Source organism: Oncorhynchus tshawytscha, linkage group LG07, assembly GCF_018296145.1.
Source record: "Oncorhynchus tshawytscha isolate Ot180627B linkage group LG07, Otsh_v2.0, whole genome shotgun sequence".
NCBI classification, from domain to species: domain Eukaryota; kingdom Metazoa; phylum Chordata; class Actinopteri; order Salmoniformes; family Salmonidae; genus Oncorhynchus; species Oncorhynchus tshawytscha.
This window is the reverse complement of record NC_056435.1, coordinates 31,736,219-31,754,961: the sequence shown is the minus strand read 5'-3', so window position 1 is coordinate 31,754,961 and position 18,743 is coordinate 31,736,219. Positions and strand designations below refer to the sequence as shown.

General features: G+C 42.3%; 2 protein-coding genes across 3 annotated transcripts in view; both read left to right on the top strand.

Moving 5' to 3' along the window:
- Nucleotides 1-176: 176 nt before the first annotated feature.
- On the top strand, nucleotides 177-1,368 carry LOC112255464 (actin-3-like). Its single transcript, XM_024428443.1, has one exon. It carries the CDS (start codon nucleotides 206-208, stop codon nucleotides 1,313-1,315), a length of 1,110 nt encoding a protein of 369 aa, XP_024284211.1. The 5' UTR covers nucleotides 177-205; the 3' UTR covers nucleotides 1,316-1,368.
- A 4,252-nt stretch (nucleotides 1,369-5,620) lies between these two features.
- The window catches only part of LOC112254362 (caM kinase-like vesicle-associated protein), a 94,424-nt gene continuing 81,301 nt past the window's right edge, over nucleotides 5,621-18,743 (top strand). For both annotated transcript variants that reach the window (XM_024426860.2, XM_024426859.2), the window contains exon 1: nucleotides 5,621-5,883. The gene's annotated coding sequence lies outside the window, so the exon portion shown is untranslated. The remainder of the gene's footprint in view (nucleotides 5,884-18,743) is intronic.

Sequence of the window (18,743 nt, the reverse complement as noted above, 5' to 3'; positions counted from 1 at the left end):
TGGTGATGCTACAAGGCCATTGATGCCATTGTGATGTCACAGGTTTTGTGACAAACATGTTTTTTCAAGTAATAAAGCAATCTTTCAAACCATTAGTCTCTGTTCATGAGTTGACTGTTGCAGACATGCTTGGGGACAACTAGAGAAAGAAACATAACTTCAACATTTGCTTTCATTGTTCAAACAAATTACAGACTGTCTAAGAATGACTGCAGTGGATAGCAGTGAGGACTTCAAGCAGAATGTGGCTATTGTAATCGACCCAGGATCAGGCTCCATCAAAGCTGGCTTCTCTGGAGATGAGAAGCCCCATAAAGTTCTGAGGTCAGTGGTTGGATTGTCCAAAAAGGACCAAACTGAATGTTATTTTGGAAACAACATTCCCTGCAAGGACTCAGATGATCTCATTCTCAAGAGGCCCATCACCAGTGGAATGATAAGTGACTGGGATTCCCTGGAGAAGCTGTGGAGCCATGTGCTCTATGAGGAGCTCCAAGTCTGCCCTGAAGAGCATGGCATCCTGATGACTGACCCAGCCTTCTCTCCCATCTCCAACAGAGAGAAGACAGCTGAACTCCTGTTTGAAGGGTTTGGGGCCCCAGCGATGTATGTTGGTTACCAGCCTGTGCTGTCCATGTATTCTTATGGACTGGTTACTGGTCTAGTGGTGGACTCTGGGGCTGGCTGCACCTCTGTCTCTCCAGTGTGCAATGGCTACTGCTTACCACATGCCACATTTCACATGGACCTGGCTGGAAAGGGTGTGTCTGACTATCTGAGCAAACTACTGGCCGATGTTGGACATGTGAGTGCTCTCCAGCAAAAGTCCTCTGTGCAAGAGATGAAGAAGCAGAGTTGCTACGTCTCCCAGCTGAGTTCTGAGGACAAAGGAACACCTCTGGACTATCAACTCCCCGATGGCACCACCATTACCCTGTGCGACGAGCGCTTCCGTGGCCCTGAGATCCTATTCTGTCCATCCGACGCAGGAATGTTGCAGCCTGGAGTTCACATCCTGGCCATGAACAGCCTGCAGAAGTGCGCCCCCGAGTGGCAGACGGCCTTGATGGCCAACGTGGCCCTGTGTGGCGGCTCCTCGATGTTCAGCGGTTTCCCGGAGCGGCTCCAGGCAGAGATGGAGAAACTGGCCCCGAGGGACTCCATAATCGGGATGCTATCTGGGGCCCACAGGGAGTTTGCCTCCTGGGTGGGGGGCTCCATCATCACCTGCCTCAGCAGCTTCCAGCCCATGTGGGTGAAGGGGCAGGAATACCAGGAGGAGGGCTCCAGTGTGGTGCGCAATAAATGCTATTAGAACTCAGACCTTCAGAATTTGTACTGTAGGCCTATAGTATGCAATGATTCTGGAATACATGAACGTGAAAAATAAATTGGATATTGATTTAAAAATATGCCAGGCTTGTTTTTTTATTGTATGCTTTAGTGCACTGGTAAAATGGGCCATTCAATGCCTTATCGTTTGTTAATTCAATGTTTTCTCCAATATCAATTAAACATCACTGTCATCTGAGTTGAAAGTTCCAGAAAGATGCATCATGCAGTATGACGTTTTTCTTGTATGAAAAGGGAGATTCATTGTCTTCATTGGATCTACTATGATGTCTTGTTGAATTAACATCTTTCCTTCTCTTGCAACATGGGAACGCACTTATATAAAAAATGTTCTATTATGCTTCATCTGTAATCAGCATGGAAATGGAGACCCTAGGGGGTTTGGTTAAGTAGCAAAATGTTAGAGGTTTACTTAATTTTCAACAACAATCCAATGCCTTGTGGAAACAGCGTATTTCTTTCTGTGCATTGAAGTTTAGACAAGGCTGGCGATCACACTATAAGATCCAACTATGCACAGTGGGGACAGGTATAGTATAGAACTTAAAATTGTATATATATATATATATTTATATACAGTAACCTGCATTCGACCTTTAACCCAGCTAGGTGCTCCTCTGATGTGGATTTCCACTACAGTGGAACAAGATTAAGCCTGACACCACCACTGACATCCCCTCAGTCCCAGTTTGCACACATGAGCGACAGGGGAGCCTATTCTAATCAGCAGCCCAGAGCCTACAGGGTCTTTGATTTGCCTTTAACAGCTCTTTTCAACACGACTTCTGTTAGTTATTTGGCTTTGAGTTGGCTGCATGCGAGGTGACACATGTAAAAAGAATGCCCGTGTGATTGCTGGAGGTTGGTACTGTAGAGAGTATGAGTTAGTAGAGGCTCCTCAGAGGAGGAAGGGAACGACCATCCTACTCAGTGAATTTCAGAAAACCGATACTAAATATAAACACGTCAACAAATAACTGATTAAAACCCAATGTTTTATAGTGAAGGTCTACATTATCCTCAACAGCACTCTCTGGGTAGCACCATGGTGTAGCCGGAGGACATCTATTCTCCATCCTCCCCTATGTATATTGACTTCAATACATAACCTAGGAGGCTCATAGTTCTCACCCCCTTCCATAGACTTACACAGTAATTATGACAACGTCCTATCAGATTTCTTGCAGAATGAACTGACATATTGTCCACCCAATCAAAGGATCAGAGGATGAATTTAGTACTGAAAGCATAGCTAGCACTGCAGGGCATAACATGTGGGGAGTAGTTGACTACAAAGAAAGACAATAGTTGAACAGTTTTCAACAAATTAATTTATGCGAAAAATAAGGAGAAGTAGCAGAGAGAGAGAGCGTGAGAGAGAGAGAGAGCTAGCTATATTTTGTTGTATATTTTTTAACTTTCACTTACTTAGCTAGCTAATGCAGCTAACTACTCAGAGAATAATGTTAGCTAGCTGGCTAAGGCTATCCAACACTGGAACCAAAGATTTTTATAACTAACCCAAGATAGACCACAGTCTGTCATTTCCAATGGGATCAAATTAGTCATAGTGGGCAGAACAAGCAAGGAGAGGGGCAGAGCCAGTTAAGAGCTAGCGTTCTAGCTTGTATTTGCATATTTCCGTCAGGGAATGCCTACTCTGTGAAGTAAGAGTTTGCATTAAGTCAATTCACCCTTGCACTCCTTCTAAACAACACTTTAAAAAATGTTTTTGGCAAAGGATAAAATCTACAAAACTTATTCCACTGTTCATAACAGATTCTAGTTTTGGGCACAGAAAACTGTATTGAAATCAAATGTTTCATTGATGAGAAAATGTGCAAAATGTCGTCCAAAATTGATCTCGCTCCATCTTCTCCCGCTGCCTTCCACTGGGCGTCCTCTCATCACAATATTTGGTAGTGAGTGGAAACATCAACCGGATGCTTCACTTATACATCTGGTGAAATATCTGGCTTATCATTCTATCTGTGCTGGAACTCTTCCAAGTTACGTTAAGCTTTCGGTTATATTAATTTATTGCCACAGGGGCCGGCCAGAGTAACTGCAAAACTGCTTGATGTACATTGTAGTGCGTGATTGTAGCGGGTTTATTAGCACGTTAGTTAAAAATCAAATCAAATCAAATTGTATTTGTCACACACATGGCTAGCAGATGTTAATGTGAGTGTAGCAAAATGCTTGTGCTTCTAGTTCCGATAGTGCAGTAATATCTAGCAAATATTCTAACAAATTGACAGCAACTACATTGTACACACAAATGTAAAGGGGTGGAATAATAATATGTACATATAAATATATGGATAAGCAAGATGCAATACATGGTTCTAGTAGCTATGATGACTATGATGATGTACACTGTGTTTCATTTAGCAGTTATGGTATGAAGGTTTGGCTTGGAGAAGTTACATTGATATTACATTGAATAGAATATGAATGACAGTCATCCAATATGATGTAATAGAAATAATTGTAAAAATCATCCTCCTTCTCTTTAACAACACCGACCGCCACTGTTCTAAATAGATGCCTGAAGATTTCAGACTGCTAAAATTATTAATCATAAATGTTGATTGTCAAGCAATTATAGAGTTTTACTTTCTGTGTACTTGTATTATTAACTATAATACATGCACAGAGCATGAATGACACTGAAAGTGAGGTAGTCCTACATTTAATATCAATTAAGATATCGACCCAATATGACCCTTGAGGCACCACACTAAATGCTTGTGGCACAGGACACTTATTGTAGTTGTGCAGTAACTATTGATTCCATATATATAGTGCATTCAGAAAATATTCAGACCCCTTGACTTTTTCCACATTTTATTATGTTACAGCCTTATTCTAAAATATATATTTTTTTAGATCCCCCATCAACCTACACGCAATACACCATAATGACAAAGCAAAAACTTTTTTTTTTTAGAAATGTTTGCTAATAAATTAAAAAAACTGAAATATCACATTTACATGAAGTATTCGGACAATTTACATAGTATTTTGTTCAAGCAACGATTACAGCCTCGAGTCTTCTTGGGTATGATGCTACAAGCTTGGCACACCTGTATTTGGGAAGTTTCACTCATTCTTTACTGAAGATATTGGAAGGTGAACCTTCGCCCCAGTCTGAGGTCCTGAGCACTCTGGAGCAGGTTTTCATACAGTATCTCTCTGTACTTTGCTCCATTCATCTTTTCCTCGATCCTGACTAGTCTCACAGTCCCTGCCACTGAAAAACATCCCCACATCATGATGCTGCCACCACCATGCTTCATCATAGGGATGGTGCCAAGTTTTCTCCAGATGTGACGCTTGGCATTCAGGCCAAAAAGTTCCACCTTGGTTTCATCAGACCAGAAAATCTTGTTTCTCATGGTCTGAGAGTCCTTTAGGTACCTTTTGGCAAACTCCAAGCGGGCTGTCATGTGTCTTTTAATGACGTGTGGCTTCCAATCTGGCCACTCTACCATAAATGCCTGATTGGTGGAGTGCTGGAGAGATGGTTGTCCTTCTTGAAGGTTCTCCCATCTCCACAGAGGAACTCTGGAGCTCTGTCAGAGTGACCATCGGGTTCTTGGTCACCTTCCTGACCAAGTTCTTTCTCCTCTGATTGCTCAGTTTGGCCAGGCGGCCAGATCTAGGGAGAGTTTTGGTGATTCCAAACTTCTTCCATTTAAGAATGATGAAGGCCATTGTGTTCTTGGGGACCTTCAATGATCCCCCATGTTTTGGGGAAGGGTACCAAAACATGCAGAAATGTTTTGGTACCCTTCCCCAGATCTGTGCTGCTACACAATCCTGTCTTGGAGCTCTACTAACAATTCCTTCGACCTGATGGCTTGTTTTTTGCTTTGACATGCACTGTCAACTGTGGGACCTTATATAGATAGGTGTGTGCCTTTCCAAATAATGTTCAATCAAATGAATTTACCACAGGTGGACACCAATCAAGTTGTAGAAACATCTCAAGGATGATCAATGGTAACAGGATGCACCTGAGCTCAATTTCGAGTCTCATAGCAAAGGGTCTGAATACTTAGGTAAATACGTTATTTCTGGTTTTTGTTTTTAATAAATTAGCAAAAAAATTAAAAACGTAACAAAATGTGGAAAAAGTCAAGGGAATTAATACTTTCTGAACGCACTGTATATATGCAAATTGCGTGGGTTCATTAATTTGCCACTCCCATTAGGTTCATATCAGATTAACTCGTTGTAATTCGCTCCTCTATGCCCCACCACTCGTGTGTGTTCCATCCTCTTCATTGTGCGTAACCTACTGTATGTAGCCTATTCCGCCCCTCGTTCCCTCACGGAGCTGAACTCGACGCGAGAGGCACAACATATGGTAAAAAAGAGCGCTGGTAATTTATTTGCATTGTTTTAGAAATAAGTACTTCGTTCAAAGCTAAGTAGAAAGGTCGTTATATTTGCAGTAACAATCACGAGAACAGTCGAGTGGAAAAAGTGGATTCAACGTTTATTGAGACATTTGCTGATAAGGTAAGTTCTCTTGCAATTTGAGTTGTCTAGGCTATCACCAAGAGTTGAGCTCACTAATTAATTTTCACTTTGGTTTGTTTGGGAAACTTAGGCCCTTCCCTTAATTAAGCGATGTTTTTTTCTCAAACGCATTACATGTTTATAACATAATCATAATCAGGTTAATTGTGCCGTTTAATGTCAAGTATATAATGCTTGCACATTTTGCTGCTAAAGTGGTGGAGAACGATGCACCAGAATTTACGCATTATGATAGACTAGACTGATCGAAACTTCGCAGTCAAATAGATTTCCCCTTTCCATGCTCGCTATTAAGCCTACTGTAAACGAAGCACACGAGACTGCACGTGAACAACCTAGTGAAGCATATCCTGAGGTAGTATCCTATAATTTGGTAAATCTAAAGGGTACAGTTATTTCGTCGATACATCTCTGTTGAAAAAAGTTATATAATAGCCTATATTTCAAACACCATCGCACCTAACCGGTTTCCAAGACGAATTGAATCAAATGTAACATTTGAGTGAGAATTTAGCTATTCAAGTATTTTTTTAAGAGATTGACTTTTGAGTTGCTCAACTTGTGATGTTGGACTGTGCGTGCCAACAAGTTGATAGTAGCCTAAATAATCGTGTAGCCTATTCGCATACCCGTTTTTCTGCATTCATATTTTCATTAATCTCATCTGCAACAGCATGTTTTGCATGACATTGGCTATTTAATATAAAACGGGGAATCAGTGATGCTGATGCATGCTAATCAAACGATAGGGCAGCGTTCAACACCCCTGTAACAGTTTAATCAACAAGTTCAAGTTTGTTAAGCCACTTACTGGTAATATATAGCATATTTATATAGTATATTTGACTATTTTCTATAGGAAAGTCAAGTGAGCACATTTTACCCCTGGTGAGAAGAACTGAGAAGCTGATGGAAAGGATGTGCAGTTTCAAGCAGTCATCCCAATGACGCTGGCACTTTCTTTTTATGCCATTAGAGTGCCAGCTTAGTTTTTTGTTAAAAACTCCTACACTCAGTCATGCTATTAATTTGTATTACTTGTATTGTATATAATGCTTGACTATTTCTGGGCACACATGCCAGTGGATATAGTAATATATCAGTAATACATTTTTTTCAATGATAATAACAACAATAAATACCAATAAAAATCAATATAGTAATGGACTAACATACATTGACACATTTTCTTTGTCCTCATCTATTTCTTTGTTTGTTGACAGATCCCATAACCACTATGACATTATCATATTCTTAGAGAAGCAAGTGAAGGCTTTTGTATAATTTCATCCAGTAGTGTTCACAAGCCAAAACGGTTTTGAATATTGTGAACAATTGTATGACATGTAATCAATTCAAATTCGTACAATTTTTTACGAATTTGTAAGTTCCTAATATCACATTCAATTTCGTTAATGTATGTCCAACTCAATAGTAAACCTAATAAGCCCCACAATCTATTGCTGCAATCTTGTGAGGTAGCTAATGGGGATGTGAGAAACTGAATAGATTTTTTATTTTTTATTTTATTGCAGCTGGTGAAACACTGTGGCGTGACACATTAACACCAGTGTACAATGATCTGGGTTTGAAAGGACTGTATAGCTGGTTTTGTGAATGGCACCTATGTGGTGTGTGTGTGTGTGTGTGTGTGTGTGTGTGTGTGTGGCGTCAGTATGCATGTGTGAGTGTGTGGGTAGAGTCCAGTGTGTGAGCAAGAGAGTTACTGTAAAAAAAAGGTAAATGCAGGTAGTCCGGGTAGCCATTTGTTTAGCTATTTATCAGTATTGTTTAGCAGTCTTATGGCTTGGGGTAGAAGCTGTTCCTGACTTGGTGCACTGATACTGCCTGCTACGTCATGAGTGTCTGGAGTCTTTGACCGCAAGGTGCCTTGTAGCACCTTGCGGTCAGGTGCCTTGCAGTTGCCAAATCTTTTCAGCTTCCTGAGTGGGAAGAGGTGCTGTGTGGGTGTTAGTGGACCATGTTAATTTCTTAGTGATGTGAATACAGAGGAACTTGAAGCTCTCGACCCACTCCACTACAGCCCCATTGATGTGGATGGGGGAGTGCTCAGCCCCATCCACCAAAGTGCTCCTGTCAGAGAGACTCAGATTCAGGACTTCTCTTTGATCGGTTTTATTATGGCAGTTCAATAGTGCTTAGCGATTAACCAAAATGTCTGTTATTCTTTATAATTAAAAAGAAAAGTAATTGACCAACATCGGTTCAAATATTTTAATTCCATTTAGGTCTGTTTTTTTTCTGTGAACTTAATGTGCAGTTTCTCTAGATAAATCAGATCAAGCCTGAACTGTGCGATGTAGTAGGGAGTTGTCGTTTCCAACAGGCCAATATTCAATATATTTACAGTTATAGTTTATAGTTTAGCGCAGAAAATGTGGTAATTAACTACAATGACGATAATCTATTACACGCCTACTTGTCCGGTATGTGTGGAGCAGACGTGGAGAATGAGAGAAGCGACAGAAGACACGGGATCGAGAGGGATAGAGACTAGTTGCTTTGCAAGGTATTTCTACCGGGAAATACATTATCTACCGTGCCTTGCAAAAGTATTCATTCCCCTTGGCATTTTTCCTATTATGTTGCATTACAACTTGTAATTTAAATTGATTTTTATTTGGATTTCATGTAATGGACATACACAACACTGTCCAAATTGGTGAAGTGAAATGAAAAAATAACTTGTTTTAAAAAATTACAAAAAATTAAAAACGGAAAAGTGGTGCGTGCATATGTGTTCACACCTTTGCTATGAAGCCCCTAAATAAGATCTGGTGCAACCAATTACCTTCAGAAGTCACATAATTAGTTAAATAAAGTCCACCTGTGTGCAATCTAAGTGTCACATGATCTGTCACATGATCTCAGTATATAAACACATGTTCTGAAAGGCCCCAGAGTCTGCAACACCACTAAGCAAGGGGTACCATGAAGACCAAAGAGCTCTCCAAACAGGTCAGGGATAAAGTTGGGGTGAGGTACAGATCAGGGTTGGTTTATAAAAAAATATCTGAAATTTTGAACATCCCACGGAGAACCATTAAATCCATTATTAAAAAATATAAAGAATATGGCACCACAACAAACCTGCCAAGAGTGGGCTGCCCACCAAAACTCACGGACCAGGCAGGAGTGCATTAATCAGAGAGGTAACAAAGAGACCAAAGACAACCCTGAAGGAGCTGCAAAGCTCCAAAGCGGAGATTGGAGTATCTGTCCATTGGACCACTTCAAGCCATACACTCCACAGAGCTGGGCTTTACGGAAGAGTGGCCAGAAAAAAAGCCATTGCTTAAAGAAAAAAATAAGCAAATATGTTTAGTGTTCGCCAAAAGGCATGCGAGAGACTTTTCAAACATATTGAAGAAGGTACTCTGCTCAGATGAGACAAAAATGTTGCTTTTTGGCCATTAAGGAAAACGCTATGTTTGGTGCAAACCCAACACCTCTTATCACCCCGAGAACACCAGCCCCACAGTGAAGCATGGTGGTGGCAGCATCATGCTGTGAGGATGTTTTTCATCAACAGGGACTGGGAAACTGATCAGAATTGAAGGAATGATGGATGGCACTAAATACAGGGAAATTCATGAGGGAAACCTGTTTCAGTCTTCCAGAAATTTGAGACTGGGATGGAGGTTCACCTTCCAGCAGGACAATGACCAAAAGGATATTGCTAAAGCAACACTAGTGGTTTAAGGGGAAATATTTAAATGTCTTGGAATGGCCTGGTCAAAGCCCATGTCAAATCTGCTCCTCTAATGCCCTCTACTGCTCATCCTGTGTCTCCTTGACCTGCCGCCGCTCCCCCAGTACTCTCTCCCTCTCCCCTTCTCTCTCTCTGTGTGTGTATGTGATTGTGTGGGAGGAGTCAGAGCAGATCCCCACCAGCTTCAACCTTTTCCATAATCAAGACCTCTACAAATACTCAGTCCTGACACTTCCGCGCTGCAGGATCGTAATCTCTGCTCAGTCAGTCTACGTTTCTAGCCGTTTCTTACTATTCAGATCCTGTCATCCTGTTGTGCCTGTTTTCCTTGCCTGATGCTGTTTCCCTCTCACGCTACAGTTTTGCCCACTCTGACTCTGGTCCCTGTCTCCAATCCCACATCTCGTCATCCTGCTACTCTGTCCTGGATTCTCCACAGTTTCCAAGATGGCGTAGCTGTTCAGACGTCTTTGTCTTGTCCCGTGTATATATATTTTTTTCCTTCGAATATATGTTGTTTATATTTTTTATATTTTTAACCTCAGTTTCAACATACTCTCCTGCAACCCGCCTCACCCAAAGTGGTATGGATCTGCTATTTTCTATACTTTTAGAACCGGATCCCCCAACAGAAGCTAGCCAGCTAACTAGCTCCTAGTTAGTAGTCAGTTAGCCACTGCTAGCGGCCATCAGCTAACCGTAGCCTGGTCAACTCCCGCCAGTCTGCACAGTGCGATTCAACCCAGAGCATACCGTACTGCTTTTTCTCCACATCTCCGGATTCCTACCGCAAGCTCTGAACCTCTTCACCTGGATCATTGCAGCTAGCTAGCTGCTCTCCCAGTGGCTACCCCTGGCTAATGCCTCTGTCCCGAAGCAAGCACCAGTGAGCCGGGAACTAGCCTCGTGCTAGGCCCATCTCCCGGCTAGCTGAAGAGGTCCATCAGCCACTCCTTGGGATACAATACCTATTTTGCCATTTTGGCTGTACATTATGCCTTGAATCTAGTCTTCTGCGCCCAGAAACCTGCTCCTTTTACTCTCTGTTCCGACCGTCCTACAATCTATGCTAGATGCCCTCAATCTCACACAAATGATCAGTGAACCTTTCATGTACAACCCCAAATCCGTAAATACGGGCACCCTCACATATATCATCCTGACCAACCTGCCCTCTAAATACACCTCTGCTGTCTTCAACCAGGATCTCAGTGATCACTGCCTCATTGCCTGCGTCCATAATGGGTCTGCGGTCAAACGACCACCCCTCATCACTGTCAATCGCTCCCTAAAACACTTCAACAAGCAGGCCTTTCTAATCGACCAGGCCCAGGTATCCTGGAAGGATATTGACCTCATTCCGTCAGTAGAGGATGCCTGGTTATTCTTTAAAAGTGCTTTCCTCACCATCTTAAATAAGCATGCCCCATTCGAAAAATGTTGAACCAGGAAGAGATATAGCCCTTGGTTCACTGCCCTTGACCAGCACAAAAACATCCTGTGCATCGAATAGCCCCCGCAATATGCAACTTTTCAGGGAAGCTAGGAACCAATATACACAGGCAGTTAGGAAATCAAAGGCTAGCTTTTTCAAATAGAAATCTGCATCCTGTATTACAAACTCCAAGCAGTTCTGGGACACTGTAAAGTCCATGGAGAATAAGAGCACCTCCTCCCAGCTGCCCACTGCACTGAGGCTAGGAAATACTGTCACCATCGATAAATCCAAAATAATTGAGCTGAGTAAGCTGAGATAAGGCGGGGCTTTACCTAGCAGAGACTTGTACATAACCTGTAGCCAGTGGGTTTGACGACGAGTATGAAGCGAGGGCCAACCAACGAGAGCATACAGGTCGCAGTGGTGGGTAGTATATAGGGCTTTGGTGACAAAACGGATGGCACTGTGATAGACTGCATCCAATTTGTTGAGTTGAGTGTTGGAGGCTATTTTATAGATGACATCGCCGAAGTCGAGGATCGTTAGGATGGTCAGTTTTACGAGGGTATGTTTGGCAGCATGAGTGAACAAGGCTTTGTTGCGATATAGGAAGCCGATTCTAGATATAATTTTGATGGCACTGTCATCAAAGCCCCATATACTACCCACCACTGCGACCTGTTGGCTGGCCCTCGCTTCATATTCGTCGCCAAACCCACTGGCTCCAGGTCATCTAATTTTTTCTATTGTGTTATTGACTGTATGTTTGTTTATTCAATGTGTAACTCTGTGTTGTTGTTTGTGTCGCACTGCTTTGCTTTATCTTGGCCAGGTCGCAGTTGTAAATGAGAACTTGTTCTCAACTGGCCTACCTGGTTAAATAAAGGTGAAATAAATAAAATAAAATCTCGAGCTTCCCCTGACCTGCACTCTATCTCCCCCCTGTGTGTGTGTCAATAAATGTCTCCTCGTCTGATTCTGCTCTTGGGTTCCCCTGTTCCTCTCCGGATAACAGCCCAGATCTCAATCCAGTTGAGAATCTGTGGTATGACTTAAAGATTGCTGTACAGCAGCGGAATCCATCCAACTTGAAGGAGCTGGAGCAGTTTTGCCTTGAAGAATGGGCAAAAATCCCAGTGGCTAGATGTGCCAAGCTTATGGGGGGGTAATGCATGCTAAAGTTTTCTGTTTAAAAAAAAAACATATTTCTTGCCTGTTTCACAATACAAATATATATTTTTGCATCTTCAAAGTGATAGGCATGTTGTGTAAATACCCCCCAAATTCCAGGTTATAAGACAACAAAATAGGAAAAATGCCAAGGGGGGTGAGTACTTTCGCAAGCCGCTGAAAGTGATTAATAGTCAGCAGTCATAAAAGTATGCCTTATTTACTTTGATGAACAACTAAAATAGTGCTTTTTTTCAGAAAGCGTAGACCGCAGCTCTATAGAGATGAGATGACTTGGAATGAAGTAATAAAGTCATCAAATAAAACAAATGTAGGCCTGAAATATTTTATTACATTTCTGTTAATAAATTATGGTTAATATTAATGGGCAGTCACACCATCATGGGACTTTTATGAATTGTTTAATTCTGTGTTGTTACATCATTCAACCCACATAATGCAAAGTGCATGTAATTTGTAAAAGCACTAATCGCTCAGCACTACAGTTCAATCATCTGAGGACAATAGTTGAATGTATGTTTCTGAGAGCAAAAGGAAACAAGTGGCAGTTGATCATAATCAACATAATGCACAATGAAAATAATAAGAAGGCTTCAATTACCCTGGCTTTACACAGTTCAAAAATACACATTTCCGGTTTTAAACATGAAATAATCTGCAACAGCCACCCCATTAGCTGCACTAATGTGTGCCCTAACTGTTCTTCAGGCATCCTCCTTTGGGATGGTTGGCAAAAGCATGATATCACGTCTGCTCCCGCTCTTCCCTTCCCCTGGCGCTTGAGGGCACCAGATTACCCTGCATCACAAGCTCTTGCCATCCATCACGGCACACCTGCCCTCCCTTGTCACTCGCATCAGCGTTATTGGACTCACCTGGACTCACTTATCATGTTCATTTCCTCCCCTATATTTGCCTGTTCCCCTGCTCTGTTCCCTGCTGCTGCATTGATTGTTTTTGTCTTTACTTTTTGTTCTTGACGCTGTTCCTGTCTCGTGTTATTTCAGTTATTATTAAATGTTTACTCCCCGTACCTGCTTCGTCTCTCCAGCGTCATTCCACGTGACACATGAGGGCCACTGGTCTTGTGTAGACTGTTCCCTACAGAGATCCCCGCAGCTCTCTGGGCCACCGACCCTTGCGCTATGGTTTTTTACCCTTTTGGTGGGATTGTAGTGTGGGTTAGTACTTACGGATGAGTCCAAAACCTATCTGCCAGCACTTGACTGTGGTGCCATCTCCGCCTCCTCATGGAGTTAGGGGCATAGGCAACTTGAGGCAGCGGTGTATCGCGCTTCCCCTCAAGACCAGGTTAGGGGTCACTAGGTCCCGTGGGCAATCCCAGTGGAGTGAGACAGAGGGCAGAGGATCCTGAGGCAAACTTGTGAAAGGTCAGCCGAAGGTCACCGGCTGCTCAGAGGGACAGGTTTTTGTGCTGTTAGAGCAGTGATATCTTCTGAAATCTAGTAGCCTGGCAGTGTCTTAGAAGAGTCAATTCAGCATCTCTGTGAGAAGGCTTAGGAAGAATGGGATCCTGCAGTGCTGCCCCATGGAGGTCTTGGTAATTTGCCTCTACTAGCTTCTTCCAAGATGCATACTCATCAGTGTCTGGGATATGGCTCTTTACCTCTTTGACAGTGAAGTTGCAGAAGGTAATGCCAGTTTCAAAACAATTGGCAACTCGGTACTCAGAAATCTCTTACTTCCGACTTCAGTGTGTTCAAGACAACTGGGAACTCGGAAGAAACGCACCATGGTAGATGTTGGGGGTCTGACTCTTGGACCTGTGGGTCTGCCTTTCTCTGCAGATGCTCTGCAATTGTTCATGATGGTAGCGCTGGACTAGCCTAGTTGAGAGTCTCAGTTGCTGAGCCTCTTCTTGTTGCCCTCCTGACAAATCTTGCACATTTTAGGGATTGAGGCTTGCTGAAACTCTTTGAAACTGTCTCTGAGATACTTGTCTGTCGACATGGGAACCGCAGGTAGCCTAGTGGTTAGAGCGTTGGGCCAATAACCGAAAGGTTGCTGGATAGAATCCCTGAGCTGACAAGGTAAAACTCTGTCGTTCTGCCCCTGAGCAAGGCAGTTAACCCACTGTTCCCCGGGCACTGAAGACGGGGAAGTCGATTAAGGCAGCCCCCTGCACCTCTCTGATTCAGAGGGGTTGGGTTAAATGCGGAAGACACATTTCAGTTGAAGTCATTCAGTTGTACAACTGACTAGGGATCCCCCTTTCCCTTCAACTCATATCCATAAGCACATTCCAAGGTTAGCAGCATGCTCACCAGCAGAATGACATGTAGATAGCAGCTCTGAAACCCCTGAAAGTCACCAACTTTCAGTTCTGGGGCAGTGAGGATGGTGCCAATCTCACTGAGCGGCTGATGAGATTGGCCATACTGGAGCTGGAGTGCCTGAATAGTAGCTGTGTAGGGTGCTGACGGCAGGACTGGTTCTTCATCTGTGCTTCAAGGAGCTTGAGATTTTCCAGTAGGACATGATACTTTCTCAGTCAGCTGTGTAAGTGAGTCAAGGAGATTGTCCAGTGCCAGTTTTAGGTGAGCGGTCCTTCTCAACGTCAGTGGTAAAATCATGTAAGGTGGGTTCAGGGGGGTGACTTACATGGAAGGCTAAACCCATCTGCTGAGCGGGACCCCAGGAGGGGGGTGGACCTTGCTATGGGTAAGCTGGGTAGTCAGGCAGTAGAGCAGGGTATGGAACTTGCTTTGGGTCAACCAGTGAGCTCTCATCGGGCCTCAGTACCAGTCTACCCAGCTCACCCTCAGCAAGTTCCATACCCTGCTCCAGAGCCAGAGTACCCAGCTTACCTGCACACTTTACATGTTGCATTTATATTTTTGTTCCGTGTATATAATCATACAATTAATTTGACTTTGTTTTTACCAATCTAACTGTAGAACAACATAATGGTAATCATTTATTTGAAAGGTAAATCTCTTGATAATATGGGTAAATCAAGATGTACCCTAGGTCTAGTCACATATTATTCAATAGGACAATAGGAGTGTGCTCATGCATTGAGTTATGGAGCTTGTTTTAGCTGATTTCAGGGCCTAGAGATGACAAACAATCACTTCCGTTAATTATTGGCAACTGTGAGGAGAAGATATCATTTCATTGTACTGATCAACAACATTTGCATAGAAGATGTATTTTCTTCTTTTATAAAAGTGTGTGCCATTTGCAAGGCATAATGTGGCTGTGGAATCTGACTTTGTGGCTATGGAATCTAGTGATAGGAGGCGAGGGAGATGAAGAAGTAAATTTGTTTTTGGTGGCGACGGAGACGAAGTGATTAATTAACTTGGAACTCAGCTTGGAAATCAGCATATTTTGCGTTATGATTTAATATTATCACAAAGTACTAGGGTAGTGAATTCAGCTGTAAGCTAGCAAGGAAAGTTTGCCTACAATTAAAGCTACAAGCTACCGGTATCGGCTTGCATTGTAAAAGTGTTGTATGAATATTATTTTAGCAAACAGTAACATTTCTACATGACGTGTTGCATTACTCAAGTGTGTTAACTTCCGTGCAGCGTGAGTGGGGAGCTAATGCAGCCTAGACAACTCTAGCAATGAATGAGTAAGTGGAACAGGCACTTTGCTCTTCACCCTATAAAGGGGCTGCGCTGATAGACAGACTTGATCCTCTCAATCACGTGAGACACATTTGACCGAAGTATCGGACGTAACAAAAATTCTAGTACCAAACTATATACCGTGCAACACAAACGCTGTGTGATTGGTTCTTCCTGTAGTGAATCCACTTAAGAGACTTCCCATAACTGATACACATCTCACCTATATTATCAGAGAACTGGGGTTACGAAAGTAACCTTGAGTTTCCTCATGCCTCTGTGTGACGTGTTTGTGTGTGCACATCTGTCCACAGTGTATGTGCATGTTTGAGAAATGTAAAAACAAACAGTTGCTAAAGTATAATGGTGGTTCTACAAAAGTTATGATGTGATTGCCTCATTACAATTCTTGAGGAATCTTAAAGGTTGATCACATAAATATTAGCAGGAGGTGTTTTCTTCCTTCATCTTAATTTCCAGTGACATTTTTGGGGACACCTCTAAATTGTCAAACCCATATTGACAGATTCAACAGGAGAAAGATGACTAGAAAAATCCTGGGTTGTACGTAAGTCCTCTCAACTCTAGTGGTGGTTGTAGTTGTATGGCATGCAGCTCTCGGATTTACTTAATTCCAAATGGATGGGAGTTGAGACTGGGAGTACGAGTGTCATTCTCCACAGCAGGCTGCGCAGTGGGCTACCTCCCTGCCTGCCTTCCTGTCTGATGGCAGCAAGGTCATTCATTCCTCCACTCAAGAAGATGAATTACGTCTTGACACAGCTTAGATATTGACAGTGTGGGGAGGCAATGGCAACAGCATTAGAGTGCAGCGAAACATTTCCCTGTGGTCTTTCATTAGATTGAAGTGTGAGTGATTGGACTGTTGTGTAAGTGAGAATAGCAGGCTTTTGGGTGGAGTAAAGGTACAGTATATATTTCCTCAGACGAGTGTATTTGTAAATAAGAGTCAGAGTGTTTAATGATTGACGGCAGAGATGCCGTCTAAAGAGTTTAAAAGCGTTTGATCTATTCAAGTAATAAGATAAGGCTGCAGTTATTTCACAAGAACAGTATTGAGAGTATAGTCTCGTCCTTAGATGTATAGAATCAAAGATATTCAACTTCTACAGTCTGACACAGTTATATTGACTTATGTCGTTAGCCTCAATCTAATCTTATACATACAATACATTCGGAAAGTACTCACTTTTTTTTAACGTTACAGCCTTATTCTAAAATGGATTAAATAATTTTTCCTCATCAATACACTCACAATAGCCCATAATGACAAAGCGAAAACAGGTTTTCAGAAATTTTTGCAAATGTATTAAAAATTTAAAACCAAAATACCTTATTTACATAAGTATTCAGACACTTTGCTTTGAGAATCGAAATTGAGCTCAGGTGCATCATGTTTCCATTTATCATGCTTGAGATGTACCACTTGATTGGAATCCTCCTGTGGTAAATTCAGTTGATTGGACATGATCTGGAAAGGCACACACCTGTCTATTTAAGGTCCCACAGCTGACAGTGCATGTCAGAGCCAAAACCAAGCCATGATGTTGAGGAATTGTGTCGAGGCAGGATTGTGTTGAGGCACAGATCTGTGGAAGGGTACCAAAAATGTCTGAAGCATTGAAGGTCCCCAAAAACACAGTGGCCTTCATCATTCTTAAATGGAAGAAGTTTGGAACCACCAATATTCTTCCTAGAGCTGGCTGCCCGGCCAAACTGAGCAAGAACCCGACAACCACTCTGAAAGAGCTTCAGAGTTTCTCTGTGGAGATGGGAGAATCTTCCAGAAGGACAACCATCTTTGCAGCACTCCACCAATCAGGCCTTTATGGTAGAGTGGCCAGACAGAAGCCACTCCTCAGTAAAGGCACATGACAGCCCGATTGGAGTTTGTCAAAAGGCAACTAAAGGTTCTCTGGTCTGGTCTGATGAAACCAAGATTGAACTCTTTAGCCTGAATGCCAAGTGTCACGTCTGGAGGAAACCTGGCACCATCCCTACGGTGAATCATGATGGTGACAACATCATGCTGTGGAGATGTTTTTCAGTGGCAGGGACTGGGAGACTAGTCAGGATAGAGGGAAAGATGAACGGAGTAAAGTACAGAGATCCTTGATGAAAACCTGCTCCAGAACGCTCAGGACTTCAGACTGGGGCGAAGGTTCATCTTCCAACAGGACAACAACCCTAAGCACACAGCCAAGAGAATGTAGGAGTGGCTTCGGGACAAGTTTCTGAATGTCCTTGAGTGGCCTTGAGAGGCTGTAATCACTGCCAAAGGTGCTTGAACAAAGTACTGAGTAAAGGGTCTGAATACTTATGTAAATGTAATATTTCAGTTTTTTGTTTTTAATCCATTTGCAAAAATGTCTACAAATCTGTTTTTCCTTTGTCATTATAGGATTTTGTGTGTAGATTGATGAGGGAAGAAAACCCAATTTAATCCATTTTAGAATAGGGCTGTAATTTAACAAAATGTGGGAAATGTCAAGGGTTCTTAATACTTTCTGAATGCACTGTATGTTCTATTCTATTATAGCAAACACGTGTCTATCTTTTTTCAAATATGTAGCAGCTAAGCACAACAAGGGCATGTTTTTCCCATGCCATAGTGATAGGTATGGAAAATTGTCTAATGTCACCCTGTTCTCCCCTTTAATGTTATCCAACTCTCCATGTCTGAGTCAATGTGTAATATTGTTAGTTAATGGCCCCCATTATAATGTACTGTGTTTAATTTCTGTTATTGATTGACCAAATGTAAAGTATCTGCTGTACTCATTTGCCCTGAACAGGAAATAGAATAGGAGGAAAGGTTATATTTCCGCTGTTGAATGTGTAACTGTCTCCTAGAGAT